Here is a 22,009-nt window from a genome sequence, read left to right on the forward strand (position 1 = left end):
GTTCATACTGGGTCAGCAGATGACTCATGCAGCAGGAGGAAACCTCTGTATTTTAGGTGTTCTGTTAATGTAACTAGCCAAAAACCCTACTTATCTCCAAAAACCACTTCTCTGTAATGCAGACATAACAAAGCCTGATTTCTGAGCAGTAGTTATCTTTATGCTTCTGTCATGTATAGCCACAATTCTGAACTAAATATGGTGGTTAACAATACCCAGCCCCTGTACTCAGCAAGTAAATGGTCTACATCACACACAAATATAAATGCACCCAGTCTAAAAGTGAGTCTCTTTTTTACAACTGTATCACTTGGTTTAATAAAGCATATTGCCTCTCTCAATAAACCTTGCTTGAGCTCAAGACAACAGTGTGATTTTACATGTTTCTATAAATTTATACGAATTGTTGTAATGTTCTTTGATAAAAATCTCTAATTTCTACATTTGTTTACTTACATATTTGACATGGCTTTCACCATTAGCAGCTTCATTGTTTCATCATGCCTTTGTACTTGTCAAAGTAAGAAAATGTGGTTGTTAAACCACAAAAATTGCTAACAGGAATAAGAGGCAGCCAGACTACTCATTCTTCCAATTCTATTTCTGTTGACACATACACACCCTTACTTACACACACATGTACAAACACATATCTAACCAAAGATATTTAACACAGACTGTTCTTTCAAAGTAGTCTTTGCAAAACTAAGGCCACATAGTAAGGCAGAGAGGAATCCACACTGGCTCTGTGCAAGAGATAACATTTTCAAAACAAACTATGCATGTTAGTTGCAAAAGTGGCAGTGGAAAACCCCATACACAACAAATACCAGCATACCTCTTTGTCATCTAAGCCTTCTCCTTTCTACTAAATTTCTCTAAAAATTCTGCAAAATTGTGTCAGAACTGACTGCATGATAAATTTGGAATACCCTAGAAATGATCCCATAAGGTTTCTGAGATCCAGCAGATTCCTGTTTCTTCCGTTTGTCAACCAGTCTCAAGTTATAAAGACCAAGAAGCTAACCCTGATTAAAAAACACAACTCATTTCCCCATTATTTCTTACTGAGCAGGTTGCACCTGACCTGCACAAAGAGGAAGAATGTCACCACATGCAGACAGCTCGTTCTGCACACGAAGGCAGCAAGGGCTGTCTCCTACACTATTTTCAGGAAAAGAAGGCATCATCAGTACTGCTGGTTCCCACCTAAAGGCAGGCTACTACTAGATGCAGAACCAAAACCAGGACGTGACCCAGGGCAACTGCGTGTGAGAAGCTGAACAAAAGCACAAGCTCTAAGCAATTTAGAAAGTTGGTTGGTGGTTTCCCTTTTTTCTGGGTCATTTTTATTTCCTCCAGGCAGCAAGAAGAAATTATATTGCTTGCTTAGAAATTGTTTACCCAGAAGATAATCATGCAATTTAGCAAGTACCTGATTCAAGATAAACTTTTTTCTCATTATAGCAATAGAGACTTTCAGCAGCTGTTTCCCAGAACGTCAGAATAACCAACCAAACAAAAATACACACTCCAGTTAGCACTACCAAGCTGCTTTCTGTGAAGGATTTTTCCTGCAGATAGCTTCTGGTGTCAAATATCCCCATCAGCTGCCAGTTTCAGGTTGACTTGCCCACATAATCATTTCTCTCTCCTCTCCCACAGGCTAGCCTCACATAGTGCCTTCAGTGCTCTGTTTCACAGCCATTAGCACCACTCTGGACACACCACCAAGTCATATCCAAACAAGATTGTTATGCAGATGACAATGCCTATGGCATAATTAGGCAGCAATTAAACATTACACAACTTAGTGGAGCAACTGAGAAATGTCCATATGATAACCAGCAGTCTCAGCCAATTGCAGGAGTAACCACCTAGAGTTAGTTACCACCTCCTGTAATTAAATATCACAGAGTTCAGATACCAGCTTCCCTCTACATATCTAAAGATTAAAACACACTGGGAAAAATGTCTGATTTATTAAATCAAGTAAACTAAATAGAGTGGTGTGGAAGTAATGAAAAGAGCTGTAACAATGCCCTTTTCGATCTTTCAGAATTTTGTCTGAAATCCAGTATTGCTTTCTTCACTTGCTCCCCACCCTTGGAGTGATTATCTTAAAAACATGACTCACAAGCCTCAATATCATCTTTTTTCTGATCTCAAAGAACAAATGCAACAGAATGTGACAACTTCCTCAACATACATAAAAGAAAACTGGTTATTTCAGATACCATCATAACAGGAATTCTCAGTGTATACCTTCTATTTTATAAAGCATGTATTACATTTGTGCTAATAATGAGATCTGCATAAACTATTTGATTTTATCTTTCTCCACTCAGGCTACTATTCCTGTTGTAATAACTGTGATTCACCACATCCTTTCTGTATTTGCATTCCCTCAACTAGCTGCTGCAGCACACCAAAGCTGCTCAGCAGCACATTTGGTTCCTATGAGCATTCAGCCAGCCTACAAGCCTATCTTTATCACCTCACAACTCATTTTACAGAGTGGCTGAACTAGATAGAAAATAATTCAAAGATCTCAAAGCACAAGCCAGGATTAGAAATTTTCATGCCTTCCTTAGCTTCTTTGAACTGTTTTATGTTAAGAAGCTATGGGATATATAGACAGCCAGAGAAATGTCAGTTTGCATGTGTGTTTTTATTTAAGTTTTAGAAACCAGTAAAGGGAGTGAAAACTAAAGAAACACATGAAAATCACAAAAGGAATTTGTATGTCATTATTCACATCAAGAATGGTTTTAGATGTGCCTAGTTACAAAGACTTTGGTTAGACTAAGATGAATTTGCACCCGTTTAGGCAAGGTTGTGTTCTGCCCTAAAGTCAAAATCAGAACTCAAGAAAATGAGTATCTGATATTTGTTTTTCCTATTAAAGGTGAAAAGAAAACCCATCTTACACTGTTTCCTAGAATTTGGCAGAAATGGCTCCATGCAAGCTTCTATATAGCTGCTTTCATGAACATGTCATAAAGTTTGAAAACACATAAATATATATGTGTGCTCCAAACATCAAAACCTAATTAAAATGTAAAAATCATCATTAGGAAATAATTTTTCTTAATACAGTGTTCATTGCAGGCTCTGGGATGAAACAGTCAAATTTGTATTATTTTGATCAGTCAGCAGGGTCTGAAACACTCAAACATGAAGAGTGTGGTACAAACCACACAATATGATATCATATCAACTATCTTCAGTCTCTTGATCTACACTCTAGCTATATTTCTGGAGTATTTTAGAATCCTGTTTTATCTATGTCTGTAGTCACTCATAGCTGTAGTGTTCCCAAAGAGTGTTTGTAAAGCTATGAAAACAGTTTCGCTCAAACATGCCATCTATGAATTGAGTAGTTTCAGAAAATGGTTTTAGACAAACTAGGAAAAGGCTAAGGGAGTTAATTTCCATTAACTAGCGAGAGTTTTTAAACCATTAGAGTGCTGAGATACTGGTAAATGGAATGTCACCCTGACCAGAATGCACTTTTTTTTAATACTTCATTTCTGGTGCCAAACCTTTTGCAAGGAAGGCCTCTTAAATTCATTGAGGGTCAGAAGTTTAGTTTATTCAGCAAGAATAACACTATTAACAGCTACTGCTCTTTCATGTCAACACAGTTAACACCCACACATTCCAACTCTGGTTAATACAGGCCAGTCAAGAAAGATTGGAGTTGCTAAGGGCAGTCATCTCTGCAGGGATATTTTAAAACAGAATTTATACTGTGCTTTAAAAACAATCTAAAAGGATCAATCTACCTTACGAATCTGCTGCAGACATACACAGAGAGAAAGATGGATGGATGAAAGCATATAAAAGCAAGTAAATCTGACTCTCTGTATTGATTTTTGAGAGGACAGCGTAGAGCACTTTGGTGAGGTCTTATATATCACAGCAAAGGACGAAATGCCATTGTGCATATGGTCTGAAGCATGTCAGGATTTATCATGAAGCGATGCACTGCTGCATTCTGTCATTATATCTTTTTGTAAATAATCTTGTTCTCACTGTTGAGGAAGGTAGATCACTAAAAACTAAATTACCCTCAAAAGAAATGTAAGAACTATCACAAGAAGATTTTCACACAGCTATAAATGAAAACACTTGCTATTATTAAAGGAAAAATTGCAGAAGTTTAGTGTACACATGCAGTATTTCTAGCAGGAGAAAGCTGGTATTTTAATAATGAGCTTTTGAAATCCAAAATGGAAAAATCTGCATATCACAGCATAATCCTCTTCCTACTTACTTTGTCCTAAATCATAGCAAATCAACATTTTGTGTTTCCCAAAGCTCTCCAACACTCCTACTTGGACAAATGTCTTCAAAGGATATTAAAGAAATCAGTTTGGTTTTGATAGCACTTCTTCACCACATGTAATGCTTTTCTTCGAGGCTGAAAGCTTTCCTCTTAAAGCATATTTTATATAACTAAAATGCAAAAATAATCACATCAAATTGAATTTTTGCAGGGTCTCTGGGGCCTCTATTGTTATGTAATGGTGGCATTTCTTATCAGCTGAAATATTCAGCTTTCTAAGTTTTCATCTGAACTATTCATATATCCACTCCCATCACACAAACACCCCCTCATGATGTACATTTAAATATTACATTTATGCTAGTCTATTAGCAATTTCTTCATACTTTTTCTTAATATAGCAAGAGGAAACAATTCTATTATTAACTGGGGTTACATAGTAGGTCATTTGGAAAACACAGTTGCTTTAAATAATGGAAAGACCTGCCATTTGTTTTTAAAATAAAAGCTCACTAGCTGAACTGTAAAGCTGAGACTGTCACAGTATATAATGGTGTCCCAGCAGATCAGCAAGCCTTTAGCTGGCACCCAGGCAGATACAGCACATACTGATGATATATCTCAGAGACAAACCTAATGGAAAAAAACAATTTACCTTCTTCAGTCTCATGCCACACAATTCCTTCCAAGTTCACGCTGGTCCCAGGCTCACAGGGTCCAAGGCATTCGGGTTCTGTTACTACTCCAACCTCGCAAGTATTTACACCCACTGAACGTGTCCGTACCAAAAGCTGCTCGACTGGTGCTGCAATATTGGATGAAGATGGGGAAAAGTAGGAGGGCAGAATCTGAGGTGTGATACTGCTGGAAATCGGAGGTGGAGGTGCAGGCACTGTAAACAGGGGATCAACCTGAAAACAACAGACAAACTTACTATAATGGTGCTGTGAGCGTTAAAAAAATAAAAATAATAATTAAAAAAAAACAAAACAAAAAACATAAATAATTTTTTAAAAAGTAATAGACAGCCCAGTTTGCCAAGACTGCATTTCTTTATGTAGGGATTTGGTGTATCACACATAATTTCAGTCTTATGAGTTCAAATTTTTTGTCATTAGCCCAAATGCTGCAGAGGAAAAACTAAGTATAAAAATATCTATCATACATCATGCTAATCAACACAACTTGCTAAGTTTTTACTAGACTATTCCCTGTTGTCATAGACTGTTAGTATGAAATAATAATAAGTTTTTAAAACAATGAGTAAGTTTACTTTTTTCTGGGCACTGACAGAGACTGATTTGTGGATGGAAATTAATTTTGTGAACTGGGCACTTAATTTTCTATTTAAAGAAAGACATTTATAAAGACAGGTACAACAACACAAACGTTATTCTTTCATGTGTATCATAGAGAAATTAGTAGTTGGAACAATTCTAATATCCATATGGTATTTCATTCTGGCTCTAAGGTCCCTTGTCCCATAAAAGACACCTAGACAAGGATATGAGCGTGCCCAGTCAACTAGCTAAACCACCTGCAACTCATGTTCATTTGGCCCATTGGATCACAGATATCACAAGAAAGAAATAAATATACAAAGAAATCACACTTCACCTAAATGATCACACCTAATGATTTTTTTTTTTATATAGCTGCTTTTCAGCTGCATTGGAATAGATGATCAAATGTCTTCAAGACTATGCTGTTTCAAATTTTTGGACCTCACAAGAAGACTCAACAGAAAAGGCATAATGACTCACTGTACATCATCTAGGTTTTGCTCAAATGTATCTTAAGTTATCAAATAAATAACATGTCAAAGTTCATTTTGTCTTCTTGTAAAGCAAAATGGGATACAAAGAAAAGGACAGACTAAATGGCATTTTACATGTATCTTAGATCAGCTAACTTCATCAAATGGACACTCTTCATAATGAGAAAATAAAAGGACAAATTAGGAAGAACGTTTAAAAAATTGTAACATTTGTTACCATTGGCCTTCATAACAATTCTGTCATTTTTAGCATTATTCATAGATGCAAACTGACAGCCAAGGCTTTTAATCATGTGTGCAAGCCTTATGTGTGCTAAATAATTCTCAGTAACTTTGTACAAATGTTTTGCATGATCTTTGTATGACCAGCCTGGCTTCTAATCTCAGTTACATCAGAACTAACAGGAGAGGGGAAGGACATACAACCACAGTCTTCTCCAAGGTATTCCTCATTTGCAGGGTATGATTTTTATTGAGAATTAAATCTTCAGGTTAAAGGTAAACAAACAAACAAACCAAATAAAACAAAACAAAACAAAAATAACCAAACGACCACCAAAATAACCCCACAACTCCAAAACCAAAGCAAAACATAAATAACTGGAAGCATCCCTAAGGAGTAAAAACCTACTAATACCATCAAAATGGTTAAAGCAGAGTTCCTGTGGCACAGAACAATGCACTTAGCAATGATGTCTTTATTCTTCTCTTTATGCCAGCAGAGCTGCAGAGTTAAAGCACAGGTGGAAAGCTTTGCAGAGCGGAGCTGAACGCACACAGGAAAGCCAAACGCCACCTGACCCCCAGCAGCAGCTGCTACCTGCAGCATCCCACATCCCACAGAGCCATAACTGCGTGTGCTGAGCAGGGGGAGGCACGGACTCTCCTCTCTGCAGCTCCTGCTGCCCGGAGGGATGGCACAGAGCCCCTCTCCCTGGCACTGGCTGGGCAATGCTGCTCTGCCAGGGAAACCGCGTCAGCATCCGCCCAGCCACAGTTCAGGAGCTCTTAGCACACCTTACTTCCAACCAGAAGAGAGCTGGGATCAGTAACTGGCAGGTAAATGGAGCCTAGCACTTAGGAAAAGCGAAGCCACATCCCATTATGAACCCAAAAAATGCTGATGAACAGCCTGGTCGACAGTTTACATGGTGCTCTGCAAAGTTGTGCAAAACCTCCTACTACACATGCAACATCATTCTTCCATACAAGAGACTCATCACAAAACCAGAGGCAGAAAAATCCAAAGTGTTTTCTGTGGTCATGTAGCCAATGCTTTAAATGAATGTAGGCTAAATTGACAGATGTGTTTTCCTTTTTTTACTATTCTAAACAGTTAGGGAAGCTAACGAAAGCATGGATCTGACAGTGTATCCTATTAAGTTCTTTGTTACAAATATTTGTGCTCAGTTCTGGTTTATTTAGACCTGCTAATAAATGTTCATGTTTTCCACTAGAAACATTCACTCAGGACAAGGCCAAATAGGGGCGCTTGCACTAAATGGGGATGTTTCTCTGTGAATTAAAATGCTAAACCTGTGGCTGAGAAATAAGTGGACACTTACTGTCATTGAGGAACATATTCATTGCACAAGCATGACCTTAGTCACAAGAAAAAAAATATACTAAGCTTAAACATTGCTCCAGATTTCCATGTTTTAAAATTATCCCATCCTGTTTGATAATCGTAACAGCACTGCAAAGTGGTGGTTCCTAGAGAACATTGTGGTGACACAATTGTTTTCATGAATTCTCCAAAGGGCACTGATGTAAGCTATTAGAGGCAAAGGGAGGCAGGAAGGCCGCCATCTCCAGTGGAAAAAAAGGCACATAAGACTAACATCTGGTGGTGGCAGTCTGTCAAACTGAGGAAAGTTAATGTCAAGAACAGATGCTCTGCAGTTTCTCACTGTTATTTTTTCATTATTATTCCCAGGTGTTGGCGCACACTGAGCAGTAGCCTTGCTGTTTATCACACAAGAGATTCCAATATGAGATTGAAAATCTGAATCTCAAGAAGGTTATTTACATGGATGCTCTCTTTAGACACACAATCAAAGGAGTAAAAAAAGACAGAAATATTCAAGCAATATTTTCTTCACCTGATTCCAAGAGCTTTTGAGAGCTGATTGGTGACAAAGGCTACAGAGCTGCAGTGTTATTCATGGCAGTTTTCCACTGCCAAGTGTTTGATCGTATCAGGGAGCTATGATGCTTAGTAGCAGAAAGCTCACAGAAAATGAAGACTGCCTGCCAAGCAATGTAGTCACTGCACCTTGGAGCAATCCTTTATCTGAACATTTACCAAAAAGAAAAAAACAGAAAAAAAAAAAAAAAAATCTGATTTATCTGATTTGGTGGCTGTATAGCATTCATCAATAGGAAGAAGCACACATGGAAGAGAAAGGAAATATCAAAAAGAAATTGGCAATTTCTAGTACATTCAGTCACTCAGGCACTTTGCATGCTGGAATCAAGTTCTGTGTAGCAAAACTCACCTTCCTGATTTAATGAAGATGTGTCTTTGAAGATATATCTCAACAATAACATAGTCTACCTATCTAAGACTGAAGTGGGTCATACACTACTGCAGTGTCATCCACCAGGTGATTTTGAAATGTACATGCCAAAAGCCATTTAATCCATCTACCAACACAGACAGGAGAAAGGCAGAGGAGCAGCTTCCAGGCTAAGTACAGGCTCTTCCCAGAAAGCACTGCTTTTTAAATGGAGAAAAAAAGAAAAATCTACTGTAAGCATTCCCAGTGGGAATGTCTGCCCTAATAGAAAGAATGTGAAAAGAAGATCTGAATCCTATTATAGGATCTAACTGAAAAACCAAGCCTAGCCCTTTGCAAACCTAAATCCTCTATCTAAAAGACAGCAACATAAAGACAGAAAAGACTAAGAAACTTCCAACCTTGAAAATTACATTGACAAGTTCTTTGGAGTTATGAATTAATACTTCACAGAATCATTGTGTTGGGAAAGGAAAACAGGAAATAAAGGAATTCAGCCCTATCTGGAAGTTTTGAATCCTACAAAAAAATCCTACAATCCTGCTTTCTATAGATTTTATGGTGAAAAGGAGACTGGCTTGTTTATACATAAAGTATACTTGCCTCTATCTTAATTTTCTAAAGCAACAGTGACCCCAGAAGACCTCATTGTAATCTCATGCACAGCATCATAAATCAGAAGCAATTTTAATGAAATTAATCTCACTGCTTTGGAAGAGAAGAAATATGGGAGAATGTGACATGAGAAAAATGTCTGTGTGCTCAGAAGCATGTCTGCACTACCAGACATCTCACCAAGTTTTAACTCACTTCTTGCTACAAACCTTGCCCAACAGAGAATTTATATATTCAAAACCTAAAGCTATTCTTTCATTTTCCACCATGTAACAGGAACTACCACTCTGGAGAATCTCCATTTTGTTTGAAAGATCTCATTTTAATCTCAGTTCAGTATTTCTTACCTATAAATCGTATCAGAGACCAACTCAGAAGCATTGGGGCATAATGCTTAACAGAACTGATTTTTTTTCTTCAAATATTCTGCATCAAATCGTTGGAGGGAAAAAAGATCAGTGCCATAAAGGACAGCATAGAAAAAAAGAAATACTGTAAGACACGGATGTAGAAAGGAATTTCTGCCATAGGACAGACATATCTATTGCATACTTTACATTCAAAGCTCAAGAAGGTCAGAGGTACTAAGAAAATTACATATTTTGGTGAACTTAGCTGAGAATCACAAGAGCTTAAATGTAAAAGAATGACAAAGATGATTCATACTGCCTAAATTTCATCCAAATTTCACACTTTGAAACCTTTCTTTGAGAATATTTTTCTTAAAAAATGTTTGTGCTTTACAAATATTCTACCATGAGCAAGAAACCTGATGCATAATTGTGTTGAACTGATAACACAAGTAGCATCTACCTGCAATTTCCAAGTATTTCCTACTCTTAACATTATCTTGTCCACTTCAATCAACTGAGTAGTTGGAGAGAGCACAAAGACATTAACAGAACTGTCACTTCTTTTTCTAGTAAAGCCTCAAATCACTCACATCTGAAATGATTTGAATATTCTGAACAGTTGCTATTAAGAAAAAAAGTCCACTTAAAACACTTTTTCTGCTACTAAGTTTCCAATACCGGGAACAAGGAAATAAAGTCCCCCTTGTACCAAAGATATTCTTTGCCACTCACATCAGCCACATTAACCAGCACAGAGAGTTTTACAAACTCATCTTTTGAAAGTTTCATGGTCTTTTTATATGGTGACCTCCAGACCTCCACAGACCTTATGTGACCTTATGGAACTGCAGCACCTCCACCAACATGATAATGCCAGTATTTTATTTTTAGAACACTATTAATGAAGACTATGATGAAAAGTAGAAGTTCAGAGCAGGGTCTAATGCAGCACAACAGTGCTGAACAACAGGTAAGGAAAGTTCCTTTTCCTCTCCTGGATCTGCTATTCTAGCTCAGATGAGTGGGATTTCCCAAGCCATTCACCCATTTTACTGTGAGAAAGATTAGCATTTGACAGCTGCCAGTGACATCCTTTTGCCAAGGCTTCGTCTGTGAAAAATTGTATGTCAACTCTAATGCCTGGCAGAGTTCTGGGAGGATGCCCAGATCACCACCTGCAAATTTCTGGTAGAGACATTTCTCCTCATTCAGCCTACGTAAATCACATTCGTTGAGATAATTGTCTCTAGAATACCTTATTGCATTGAATCCTGATTTTTCCCGGTCAATCTGCACTTCCAAACCTTTCTTCAGTCAGCCAGTAAGCTTTGCTAAACTTTAATACAAAATAAACAAGTACTAAAACTCACTCAAGATACATATCCTGTGTAGAGAGGTACACAATTCCACAATCAAGAAAGGAATTATTCTGAATAGTAAAGGAAGAAACTTCTCTGTATTGTCTGGGGCTAGATGGACTGCATAATGATGCCCAGTACCTGTCAGTGTCATGCAACTGAATATGGTAAAAAAAAAGGCATGTCCTCTTACTTGTTAGTGAGGGTTACATATTGCTTTATGAACTGATATGAACCTTTAGAAGCTTTTCATTTAAACAACAGCAATCACTTATTTTTATTCTAAAGTTTCTGCTACACTCAACCTTTCAAGTTTTTGAGCCTGAAAACAGATATGATATTTGCTTACATAGGTCTCACAGCATTATAAATAAATATATCTCCAGTTTTCCTATGCTTATTTGTAATACATGTGAGACTTCAACCTGAGGAAGGAAGTATGGTTGCTCGACGACACATCAAGTCTCCAAGTGACCAAGGAAAATCTTCTCATTCTCAATTGTATACAGGAAAATAATGTTTAAGTTGATTGCATCATCATTTAACTGCTCCACTGCAAATTTTAGTTCTCAATGTCCACACAAATAATGACCCTGTGACTCCAAAGCAGAAGTTCACCAGTTCCAAAACATGGTTTCAGTTACTTGATGATGTGACCACAGTCTGGTGGAAGCACTGCTGTGTCAGCCATTCCGGAGTACAGAAGACATTTAATAAAACATTGTGAGTTTTTCCAGGGCTTCAGTACAATATATAATAAAGTGGCAACAAAACCAGAAGAGAAATGGCTTCTTTGTACTTTTTTGTCCACTGGCATGTCAATAGCCCACTCTTGCCTCTTACCCATCTGCTGACCACTCACTTTGCGAGTGCAAAGTTGCCCACATTATGACTGAGGCCATTGCTTCCTGAATTCACAAATTTTTGTCAAGAAAGATTGTCTAAATTAAAAATTTCTCTTCCAAAAGCTTGTGAAGGACTTTCTGTAACCCTCAGGAAGCAGAACTGAAGTTCCTTGATGGTCTATGTATACCAAAAGCCTTTATGAGCCTGACTACATTCTTATGGACAGCACTTTTAGTGTGTTCTGAAAATCGAGCACTTGACTTAATGGCCCTATATTCATTGGTGTCTACAGGCCCCAAAATTTTTAATTTAAAAAGCCCTTAGGCTTTTTAGCAAGTCATGTGGGTCTTTAACTAATATATTCCTACATTATTGCCTAAGAGGTCTCCTTCTTACACTTTTTGATAGGGCATAGGAGCCATATCAGTTAGGTTTTTTCTCTATTCCTTAGACCTTAAATATTCACAGTATCAAACACTACCAATTTTATTGTGTCCTAATTTTATTTAAAGAAGACAACAGTATTATTACTTTCAGGAATGGGACATGCACATTCATGATTATTTAGCAAGTCACTAAAGGAAAGACTCCTAAAATGACCTTTCAGCTTCCCTTTTCACTGTGACAGTTCAACTGAAAAAAGAGCTGAAGCACCATTGTTTAGCTTTCCTTGAAATTACCCACTGCTGGATATTTAGTTAAAATCTTTATTCTTAAATGCAGTTTGATCTATTTACAGTGTCTTCAGGAAAGACAATTTATGACAAGTGTTTTGTTTTTTTTTCTCCCAACTGGTGTACACTTTCACTGGTATAAATCCAGAGTAGGTCCACTGTAGCGTAACTGTGGGCAACTGTAGTGGTTGTTTCAGCAGGGAGAAAAGTAGAAAGCACTTCAAATAAGAGGGCTCTAAAAAAATTCCAAAAATAATATATGTACAGTAAAGATCTTTTAAAGAAAAATAATCTTTGAGGGGACGAAGCCACTAATATCTGTTCCCTCCAAATTACTGTGCCGATTATGGTGCCAGTTTCTGACACAAAGTGTCCAATAACCCTTAACAATGAGACTGAAAGATTAATTTTACAGTGTGAAGGCAAATACAAGAACCAGAGTCAGCAAGAAATACCTTTCAAAATTTGCTTACCTACTTGCCTCAATTCTGATGCCATTCAGTTTGGGTAGAGAGGAGAAACCCAGATTTAGTGTTCTCTTAGTTATTTTTCATGAGAACATCTACACTATCAGCATCCAAGTTATCTGATTACAGACAGACAAATCTTGTTCTTTCAGTGGCTCAGAATTCAGGTTACCTTGAGATCTCTGTTTTCATGTCCCTATCTCAACAACGTTTTTACCTATTAATTTTGCCTTAATATCCTTGTTAGCTTTCTAGGAACCCAAACACAGACAGAAGTTTGTATTTGAAGAGCTTTACTATGGATTTTTCATTCTTGTCCTGCAGAAAAAGAAGGGAGGCATGCAAATGACTCGATTTCATCCAGAAAATCCCAGACTCCATTGTTGAAATGCCTTGTGTTTCCACATGTCTTTTCTTATACTCTTATAGACTATTTTTATAGTGCAACAGTGTGATCAACATATAAAACAAAGGAAGCTCTCTTTCTGTTCAAATAAAGCAGAAGAAATTGACAGTCCACATATTTAACTTTTTATGTGTTATTTTCTCCAGTTATTTGTGCCTTCTAGGATGATCTGCCCTAACTGTGCATATCCTTTTATTCTACCCACTGCATAATAAGCTTAAAACAAAGACAAACAGAAAAAAACATTTTTGAATGCTTGGTAGAAATTCAAATATCTTGGTCATAAAAATAAACCTAATCTAAGCTGTCACAAAATCATGCAATGGCTCTGGCAGTTGTATCAAACTATATAGACATGTACAGACCCTTTGAAGAAATGAAACTGCACTTTATCAAGTGTGATTTATAAGCAACACTGATTTAGCTGGGAGATAACACTGCTGTCTAATCATTAGTAGTCAGACAACAGCCATGTGAACACATCAATTATGGGCCACTGCCAAAAGCCCTTGAGATCCCAGAGATTAACAGCCAATCCTCTGTTTTACAAGCTCACATCAAAAAGAATATTAATAAGAGGAGGGGCAATGTGAAAGCTTGTCAGAGTAATTCACGCACTAAAACAAGGCATTTTTCCCTTTGCTCTGCCTTGAACTGGTCCATGAAAAAAGCTGGCATTAGCTACAAAGCATGAAGCTGCCAATTTCTCAGAAAATGTTTTTCATTAACATATGTGAAGTTGTGAAAGGCTGGAAAAGCTCTATTTGGTGGACAAAGGCGACAAGTTCTGTATTCCTTTCCTGAATGTATCAGTCCTGCAACTATTATTCAGGTATTTGGAAATGAACATCTGTACACAGAAGTGTTTGATGACTTTTCTCATCCTCAAAACCAGATCTATTTACCATTATATACAAATTAGCCAGACTTCAAGGCATGCATTTACTCTGCATTGCTAATGATTTTGAAGAGCTGAAGCAGAAATACTACCAACTCATTTTCAGGCTTATGTGTGTCTTCAAACATGTGGAGGGGGAAAAAATCCACAATTATGCCTTTCTTGTTGACTTCTATGGAGTGTGGTTGACTAGAGGTTTACTCTTCTTCCATATAAATGAATGGAAACAAGCCAAGAATTTAAGTCCAAAGGGAACAGTTATTCCTCTGTACAAAAGCAAACAGGCCTATAAAGATGAACCTCAAACAACTTGCTACTGACATTTTAAAAGCAGCACTTTTAGCTGGATGGTTTAGTCCCATCACTGTCCTCCCTCTCTGGACTCAACTCAAGGGTCTAAAAATAGAGAGGTTTCACAGCATGGCTGCAAACAACTTGAATCCAATCCTGTCAGTACTGTGTATTTAAGGGAGGAGAGAATTTATTTATGGGGATTTTCCAGAGCTACCTTTACAAAAGCTATCTCAGTTACTGCCAGTAATTAACCTCTGAGCAAAGAGGAAGCAAGAAGCAGGAACCTTTTTGACTCTTCACTGTCCCAGAGCCAGGAGCTTTAGGCACAGCTCCAGAATACATATTCTGTTCTGACATGAACCAGTTTTAAAGGTTTCCACTTTGCTGTGGTCTTCCAGACAATCATTCCCTTCATGTTTCTTACCTGGAGTACCACACATCCCGTATCCTACTTCAGGATGGCATACTGCTAGTCAAATTGACACAGCTAAGAGGGCTTTAACTGCTCAAGGAAGCACATAAAGGCACCAAGTATGTCAAGCAACAGGCTGACATTGTGGAACTCCTCCTTTAGTAAACAGCTGGACTGAGGAGGTGTCAGTCCCACACTGTTTGCTCAGGCAGCCAGGGCAATGCTACCTTCCACAGCTTTACTGCTCCAGGGATGCCTGTAAAGACAATTTTAACTAAAGGCACAGTCTTGCATCCTGTAAGACCTGACCTAAATCCCACAACTCATCCTATAATTTTGGTGGTATTCATCTTGACGTGTCAGTTCATTGCACAAGGTCCATGACAAAGTGTGGCAGTGATGGCTCAGTCTGAAATCAGCTTCTGCAGAGGTGGAACCACCACATGAGCCTCGCACCGAAGGGGACAGAACTCTCTCCCACAATCATTCTGTCAGCACATGCAGATGGCAACTGCTGCTACAGAAATATAATATCCTACTCACTTGATTTAGCATCAATGAGCTTTATCACAAAGCTTAATGCTGTGTGTGAGAGTCCCCTTGCTCACTCAGGTGAATACTTATTTTCTCATAGCAAAAGAAATGTCTCAAACACAACCGGTCCTTAAAGACAGATCACTTGTACCTTAATGGTTGCCACAGTTTTAGAAATATATTTTATCTTGTCCTAAATGTGTTTTTGGAATAGATCTGTTTTAAAAAGTTACCTCTAAAATATACTCAAAAAAGAACACCATGCTTTAAGCCTCACCCTAAAACATCTTGAGATTTTAATTTCCATGTGGTCCCTCTTTCTGTCATTCTCTGATGGGATCTTGCAATTCAATTGCTTAAAAGCTAACCTGAGGAAACACTTATCAGGCAGACCTCTTCCAAAGCAGTAACTTTATAAGCATAGCATTAAAATAAGCGATTCAATCATTGTATATTTGATAATGACTAAAAAAAAAATCCGATTCAAAGAAGTTAAATTTATTAAGAGGCTGTGTTTTTGTTAAGCTGGCTGAGACAGTAAATTTGTTTTCCAAGAATTCTCTAACTTGTTTTCAAATTTTAATAAACCAATTCAAACTAATACCAAAAGTTGAAGTTAATGCACCAAGTGACATGAGTTTAGTTTGACAGAAGTGTCCCCTCAGTATCTAGCAAATTAAAAAGACACGGCTTATCTATTTTTAGACTCTTACAAAAGGGGTGAAGACTTTCTAAATTTCCAGCTCAAATACATCATGGAGAAAGCACTCCATGAGCAGTCTTTGTACAAAAATATGGGAATTTTCAGATGTCTCGTCACAGATTATTAGATCTTTTAAATCATCACTGAAAATGTTAAGCACATAAACAGCTAACACAGCATCTGGATCAATAGGATTCTACCAGAAAAACAGACTTTAGGTGACTGCAATGACTCTTATATTGGCTCTTACTATGCCTCCTAAGTCATGACTAATAAACACAGGACAAAAGAGCAAGTTAAAAGAAACCCCTTTATAAAGTGAAGGGCAGTACTTAAATCAATTAAGTTATTTTCGTGGCAGTCCTGTACAAAGTGCTCTGCAGGTTCTACAGGCTCCACTCTCAAGGAAGTGTCAAAACAGTATAGACAGGAGTGCTGTAAAACAGGGAATGCATTAGAATGGAATAATTAGATGACAGCCCTAATACAGAGCTCCTGATGATGCACAGCAGCACAATCTTTATTCCAAGCAACACTGGTTACTTTTCAAATTTACTATTAGAAAGGTTTCCAGCACTAAGTGTGTCAAGCTCTAAACACTTATTTGCTTTAAGACAGTGTTAATGAGTTGGCTAATCACACAATTTTATAGTTCTGTAATGTACTGTGCTGTAAAAATTAAATCAGTGTTTATTACACCTCTGGCTGCCTTTCCTTTCCTTCTCATTGCACTGGCTCTTGGATGGATTAAATGGATTAAAGCAGGAATATAAAAAGTGCACCAGTTGACAACAGTTCTCAGTATGTATGTAAACAGTATTTTAGTTCAAAGCCTACCTGTGAACAAAGTAATTCAAATACTACTTTCAGATACTGAAATTGAGGACATGTTTATTCTTCAATTTTGAGGGAGCTGCTTCATTTTTATTTGCTTCTGGAATTTTCCTGCTCTCGGACATTAAAACCAACCTGCTCAGTTTTCCTTTCCTTATCTCAAATACAAAAGGAAAAATATAACTGTATTTTTGCAAAGTTACATGTTTTTGCAAATTCTCTGATTCAACATTGTTTATGTGACAGACCTTGACATGGAACTGTTAAAACTGCATTGAGAACAAAGCTTCGTTTACCACTGGAGAATCAATATGACTAATGGCCAACCAGAAAAGACTGGATGAATGATCTGAAGGTTCATTGCTTGTTTGAGGACAGAGAAAGAAGGCATACACACACAGACATTGGAAAAATCATATACCCAAGACACAGAGGTAGAATTAGTGGATCTTTGAATACAAGCAAAGAACTTCAAACACATTCCTACATTTCAACCTAACTTTTCTATAGAGGAAAAAACAGCAAAAAGAATCGGATAAACCCAGCCTTCTCTGATCTCAATAAGCATGACATAGAAAGATCTCCTCTCTTACATACCAAAGAAATACATATTTAAGCTACCTAGACTGGATTAATTTGAGTATCTCCTGAAGACTGACCACTTGTTTTTGATATTGTTTATAATTAGAAGAGAACGATCATGTGTTTTATTAAAATTAGTGTCACAGCACTTGAATTCTGATGAGTATTAGTTTACTGCTCCATAGAACAAACACAGTATCTGTTCTTCTGCCCCCCAAACAACTGAAAATTATTTTGCATTCCCAAATCATGTCTACTGATAACACAGGAATGGATACAATCATGTATTGCACTATGGCTAATTTCCATGCCATAATGTCAGAGCTTGCTTTGTGGTCTTAAAACCTAGGAATTCTGAGATCACAGACACATTTGGTCTGTATGTAAGCACTAAAAGGACTTTTGAAGGAAATATGCAGTATCAAAATATGCTGATCATTTTCAATAACTCTATGGTCTCCCCATCTCAGTGTCACTGACTATAAAATGAAGGTAACTTCCCCCCCTTCCTTTCCTCAATGTATTGCAAAGCTTATGGCCAGACGGTGTACTTTATTTAATTAGAACTTAAACCCCAGAACTGCTGCCAGATTTTCAAGATAGCTCACAAATCAAAACAAGAGGCCAGATGTTCAAAAGGACAAAGCACATTGGGTGCATGAGCTTTCCCTCTGATCCTCATAATGGCAAAAGGAGGTGCTAGCCTGTTCAGAAAAATCTTGCCAAAGTTGTAGGTGTTAACCACATTAAAAACTTGCCCCTCATAAATGAAATCATAATGCTTCAAAGTGCAATTTGGTCCTTGGAAGATGAGTGAAATAACCACGCATTGAAATATTTAGAACAAATTCTACTTTTCATTCACAAAAAATGAACATTGTGCTTAATTCTTCCTCTGTTTGAGGGCAGTTTTAGGAGCAAGGAAGAGACAGTTTCTTGACTTGTTCTTTTCCTTAGTATCACACAGGAAAATGTCGGGTGTTTTTTGTTTGGTTTGGTTTTTTGCACATGTTTGTTCTAAATAAAATGAAGAAAAGACAGCTAAAACTGGAATAGGATAGGATGCCAGTAAATAACTGATAAATTATGCTCTGTTTTCTTTTGCCACACAAGCCTTCAGTTTAGTCCAATACATCACACAAGCACAAGGGAGGAGGATGTATTGGATTTTTCTGCTACACTCACATTTGCATGAAAAGGAGCAGTCAAACGAAAATTAAGCACTTAAACAGCTTAAAAAAAGCACTGGTTCAGAATACTGTACTTCAATAAAACATTCATTGTTATTCAATGCTTGGCAAATGACATTGCCATCACATACTAGTAGAAGAACCGTGAAGAATAAATGCTGTCTGAAAAAGAGGCTTGTACTTATGCAGCGCTAATGACCATCTAAAAGAGCGATTCTGCATGGTTACATCCTCTTTGAGATTCACAGCTGCAGCTTCACAAGAGCAGTCATACATCATAATCTGCAGCCATTTTAGGCTACCCCTGTGCTTTGGAGAGCAGCATGGGAACTCAGGAACTGCTAATCTGCAATGTTACAATCAAAAACAACTTTATTCAGCAGTGATGAGTGAATGTGATGATGACCCACCTTCCCCTTAAAGGTGGGTCATCACACTGAGGAGGAGGAGGTGGTATTTAAATTTTAATACTGACAACACCCTTGGCTGTCACACCAGTCACACACAGGGAAAAGAGCTCCACATTTAGTTTCACTACAGTGGAAACATACTCATTATTAGATTTTTATTTCTAATTCAATATAACAGTGGCACAGAGTAGCACACAAGCCGTTCTTTTAAAAGGTCAGATAACTGCATTCTAAAATTATAACACTCACATTTTAATTAATGTGAAGGATTTGCTTATTGAACAACATGCTGATCCTATAAACATCATTAATTAACTGAGATTCAGTGACTTTTCAGAAACCTAACAGCTTGGGAACAAACAGTATGTCACCGTACTTTGAAACTTAAAATCAAAGGCTGTATTATTATCCCCTAGATTAACCACAGATTTTGCGGGCAAACCACAGCCAGCCTCCCTTTCTCTATGCTCAGGATCTGCAGCCACACCCATCTCAGCAAAATCTTTCCTCCTATTATGCACACTTCTTTAAGCTTAGTTTTATGGAAGTAACTATGGCTCCCTGCACAATACACAGCTTACAAAACAACCCTCTGGATCTTTAATTAGGCCAGACAAAGGAGAACAGTCTGGAAGCTACTGTCATTACTAGGCTTGTTTGTCTCACACATTAAATACCTTTGTCTCTACAACACTTAAAGCGTATTTCTCAGATCAGGTCAATCAAGCTAGCCCTCCACTGCCCTGTAAATGGCATCTGTCGTCATCCTAGTAACTCCCACATATCTCTATGTGCAAATTTGGATGAGGAAGCTCTGGAAAAAATGGGGCTGGTGCCAGTTTGAGCAGTGAAGAGTTCAACCAGAGGTTAACTGTAACCAGCAAGGAAAGAGAGTGTTTTGATTTCAGCCCTCAGTCAATATACATCTCTTGTGTTTCTTAGGCTTCTCTTGGTGAAAGTAGCTGGAAATCCAAGTAACTGCACACATAAGCATCCATATGGAAATACTCACATACTGAAGATAAAACTAACTCCTCAACAATTAGTGCCATAGCCTTTTCTGCTGAGAAAACACTTCTAACTAAGGAAGAAACTTACAAATTTTGTTGATTTGTAATGGTTGCTGAGAAGCTACATTTCAGCATTAAATACAGCACCATCAATAGTACCTGGCCTAGGCCACAGAGAGAAAGAAAGCAAGAGTCACTTTTGTGCTACAAGATGGGCAACACAGTCAGTGGAGAGACTGTCTTTCCCTTGCCAAAGGATTACACTCGCTTCCTATTCCTTTACAAAGAGGTGATTTTTAATTTCTTCATCATTGAATATCTTATGGAAAGCTACCTGACGTGTATTTAATGCAGAGTAAAAGAATGTCACACCTGGCTCCCTTAACAGCAGAGATTTGAACTTAAACACAGAACCTGTCAAATTCCATCACTTGCATTAGGATTTGTATGCTTACCTATTTCCATAGGTTATCATAAATTACTTCATTGGGTATACAAGACAATCAACAGACCAATGAAGGAGCAAAATGCCGTTAAACATAAAGATGAGGCTGTTCTTATCTCAAGCCAGCTACAGCAAATGTTTTCCAGAGTCTGGTGGTGTGAAAACAGTGGCCAGAAAACAAAGACAAAACAAAACAACAAAACCCCAAACAACCATAACAAACCACCAAAGAACAACAAGCAAACAACAACAAAAAACCAAACCAAACTCCTCATGACCAGGTAACAGATGTTGTTCAATCTCCACCCCCTGCCCCAAACTCATAAAAAAAAAAAAATTAAAAAAAAAATAAAAAAAAAAATAAACAAAAAGCTTCCCCTGAAGAACTTGTGTAAATTTTCATCTAAGTGAGCTTCATTTATATCAAGTGACTCAGTTCCAGCCCCGACCATTATGCCTGAAAAATCTGCCCTTCTCACCATCTGTGGTACTCCTCATAGTTACATCCAGAGCACCTAGCCATCAGACAGCCAGATAAGAATTTCAAATGTTGCTGAAGAGATGGAGAGTTCCAAACAGCAAACAGAGACAGGGATTTCAGCAATTAGGTTTCTGCAAGTGCTGTCCCTGCAGGTTAATGAAAGCTTTTAAAAAGGAAAGCCCTGACAAAGTGTTCCAGATACACAGCTTACCCTCGAGACTTCTGTACATTTTTGTGGTTTCACAACACATTTTCCTATTAATTTGGAAATACTTTTCTCTTCTCAGTAACCAGCTGATAAGCTCACAGAAACAACAGGGGAGAAAGACACAGTACACCATGGAACCAGAGACTCAACTTCATATACAGCCTGTCAAATGAACAGGGGAGTCCTGAGGAAACTTTTCTTCTTATATTCCACCTCTTCTACTAACACTGAATGTGGAATAAGATGGGAAAAACATTAAAAGGCACTACAGCGTGCAAGGAACAAAAATATCTTGCAAATTTAAGAAAAAGTCTGAATAATCATCTCATGGGAAGCAGGAGAAAGAATTATACATGAAGTAGTGATGGCCTTCATGAAGAAAGCATGCAATGCAATGATTACTCTTTTAAATAAATTGCTGTTTATCCAGGAGATTCCAAACCTCAGTCTAAATGCCCAAATAAACTCAATAGATTTAGGTTGAAGTCACATATCCTTTCACAGCTGAGATAAATAGAAATGAGGGTATCAAAGCTAGGTATTCATCACCAGCCCCAACACACCTATTCTGGAGATCACTGCTTTCCCTTCACATTGCCTGTGTACCTTCCCCTTTCACCCCAGCCAACCTGGACACTAGGTTAGAAAAAGCACACTATTGTGGATCACCTGAACCTTTTTCTGAAGCAGGCTAGGGAATGT

The 22,009-nt window shown here is 37.7% G+C and overlaps 1 protein-coding gene across 1 annotated transcript in view; it reads right to left on the reverse strand.

The window, feature by feature from the left end:
- The window catches only part of ZNF608 (zinc finger protein 608), an 83,856-nt gene that overhangs the window by 41,213 nt on the left and 20,634 nt on the right, over positions 1-22,009 (reverse strand). The window contains exon 3 of the mRNA XM_056514380.1: positions 4,947-5,202. Coding sequence (XP_056370355.1) covers positions 4,947-5,202 — 256 coding nt within the window. The remainder of the gene's footprint in view (positions 1-4,946; positions 5,203-22,009) is intronic.

The sequence above is a fragment of the Oenanthe melanoleuca genome, chromosome Z, assembly GCF_029582105.1.
Source record: "Oenanthe melanoleuca isolate GR-GAL-2019-014 chromosome Z, OMel1.0, whole genome shotgun sequence".
NCBI classification, from domain to species: Eukaryota; Metazoa; Chordata; class Aves; order Passeriformes; family Muscicapidae; genus Oenanthe; species Oenanthe melanoleuca.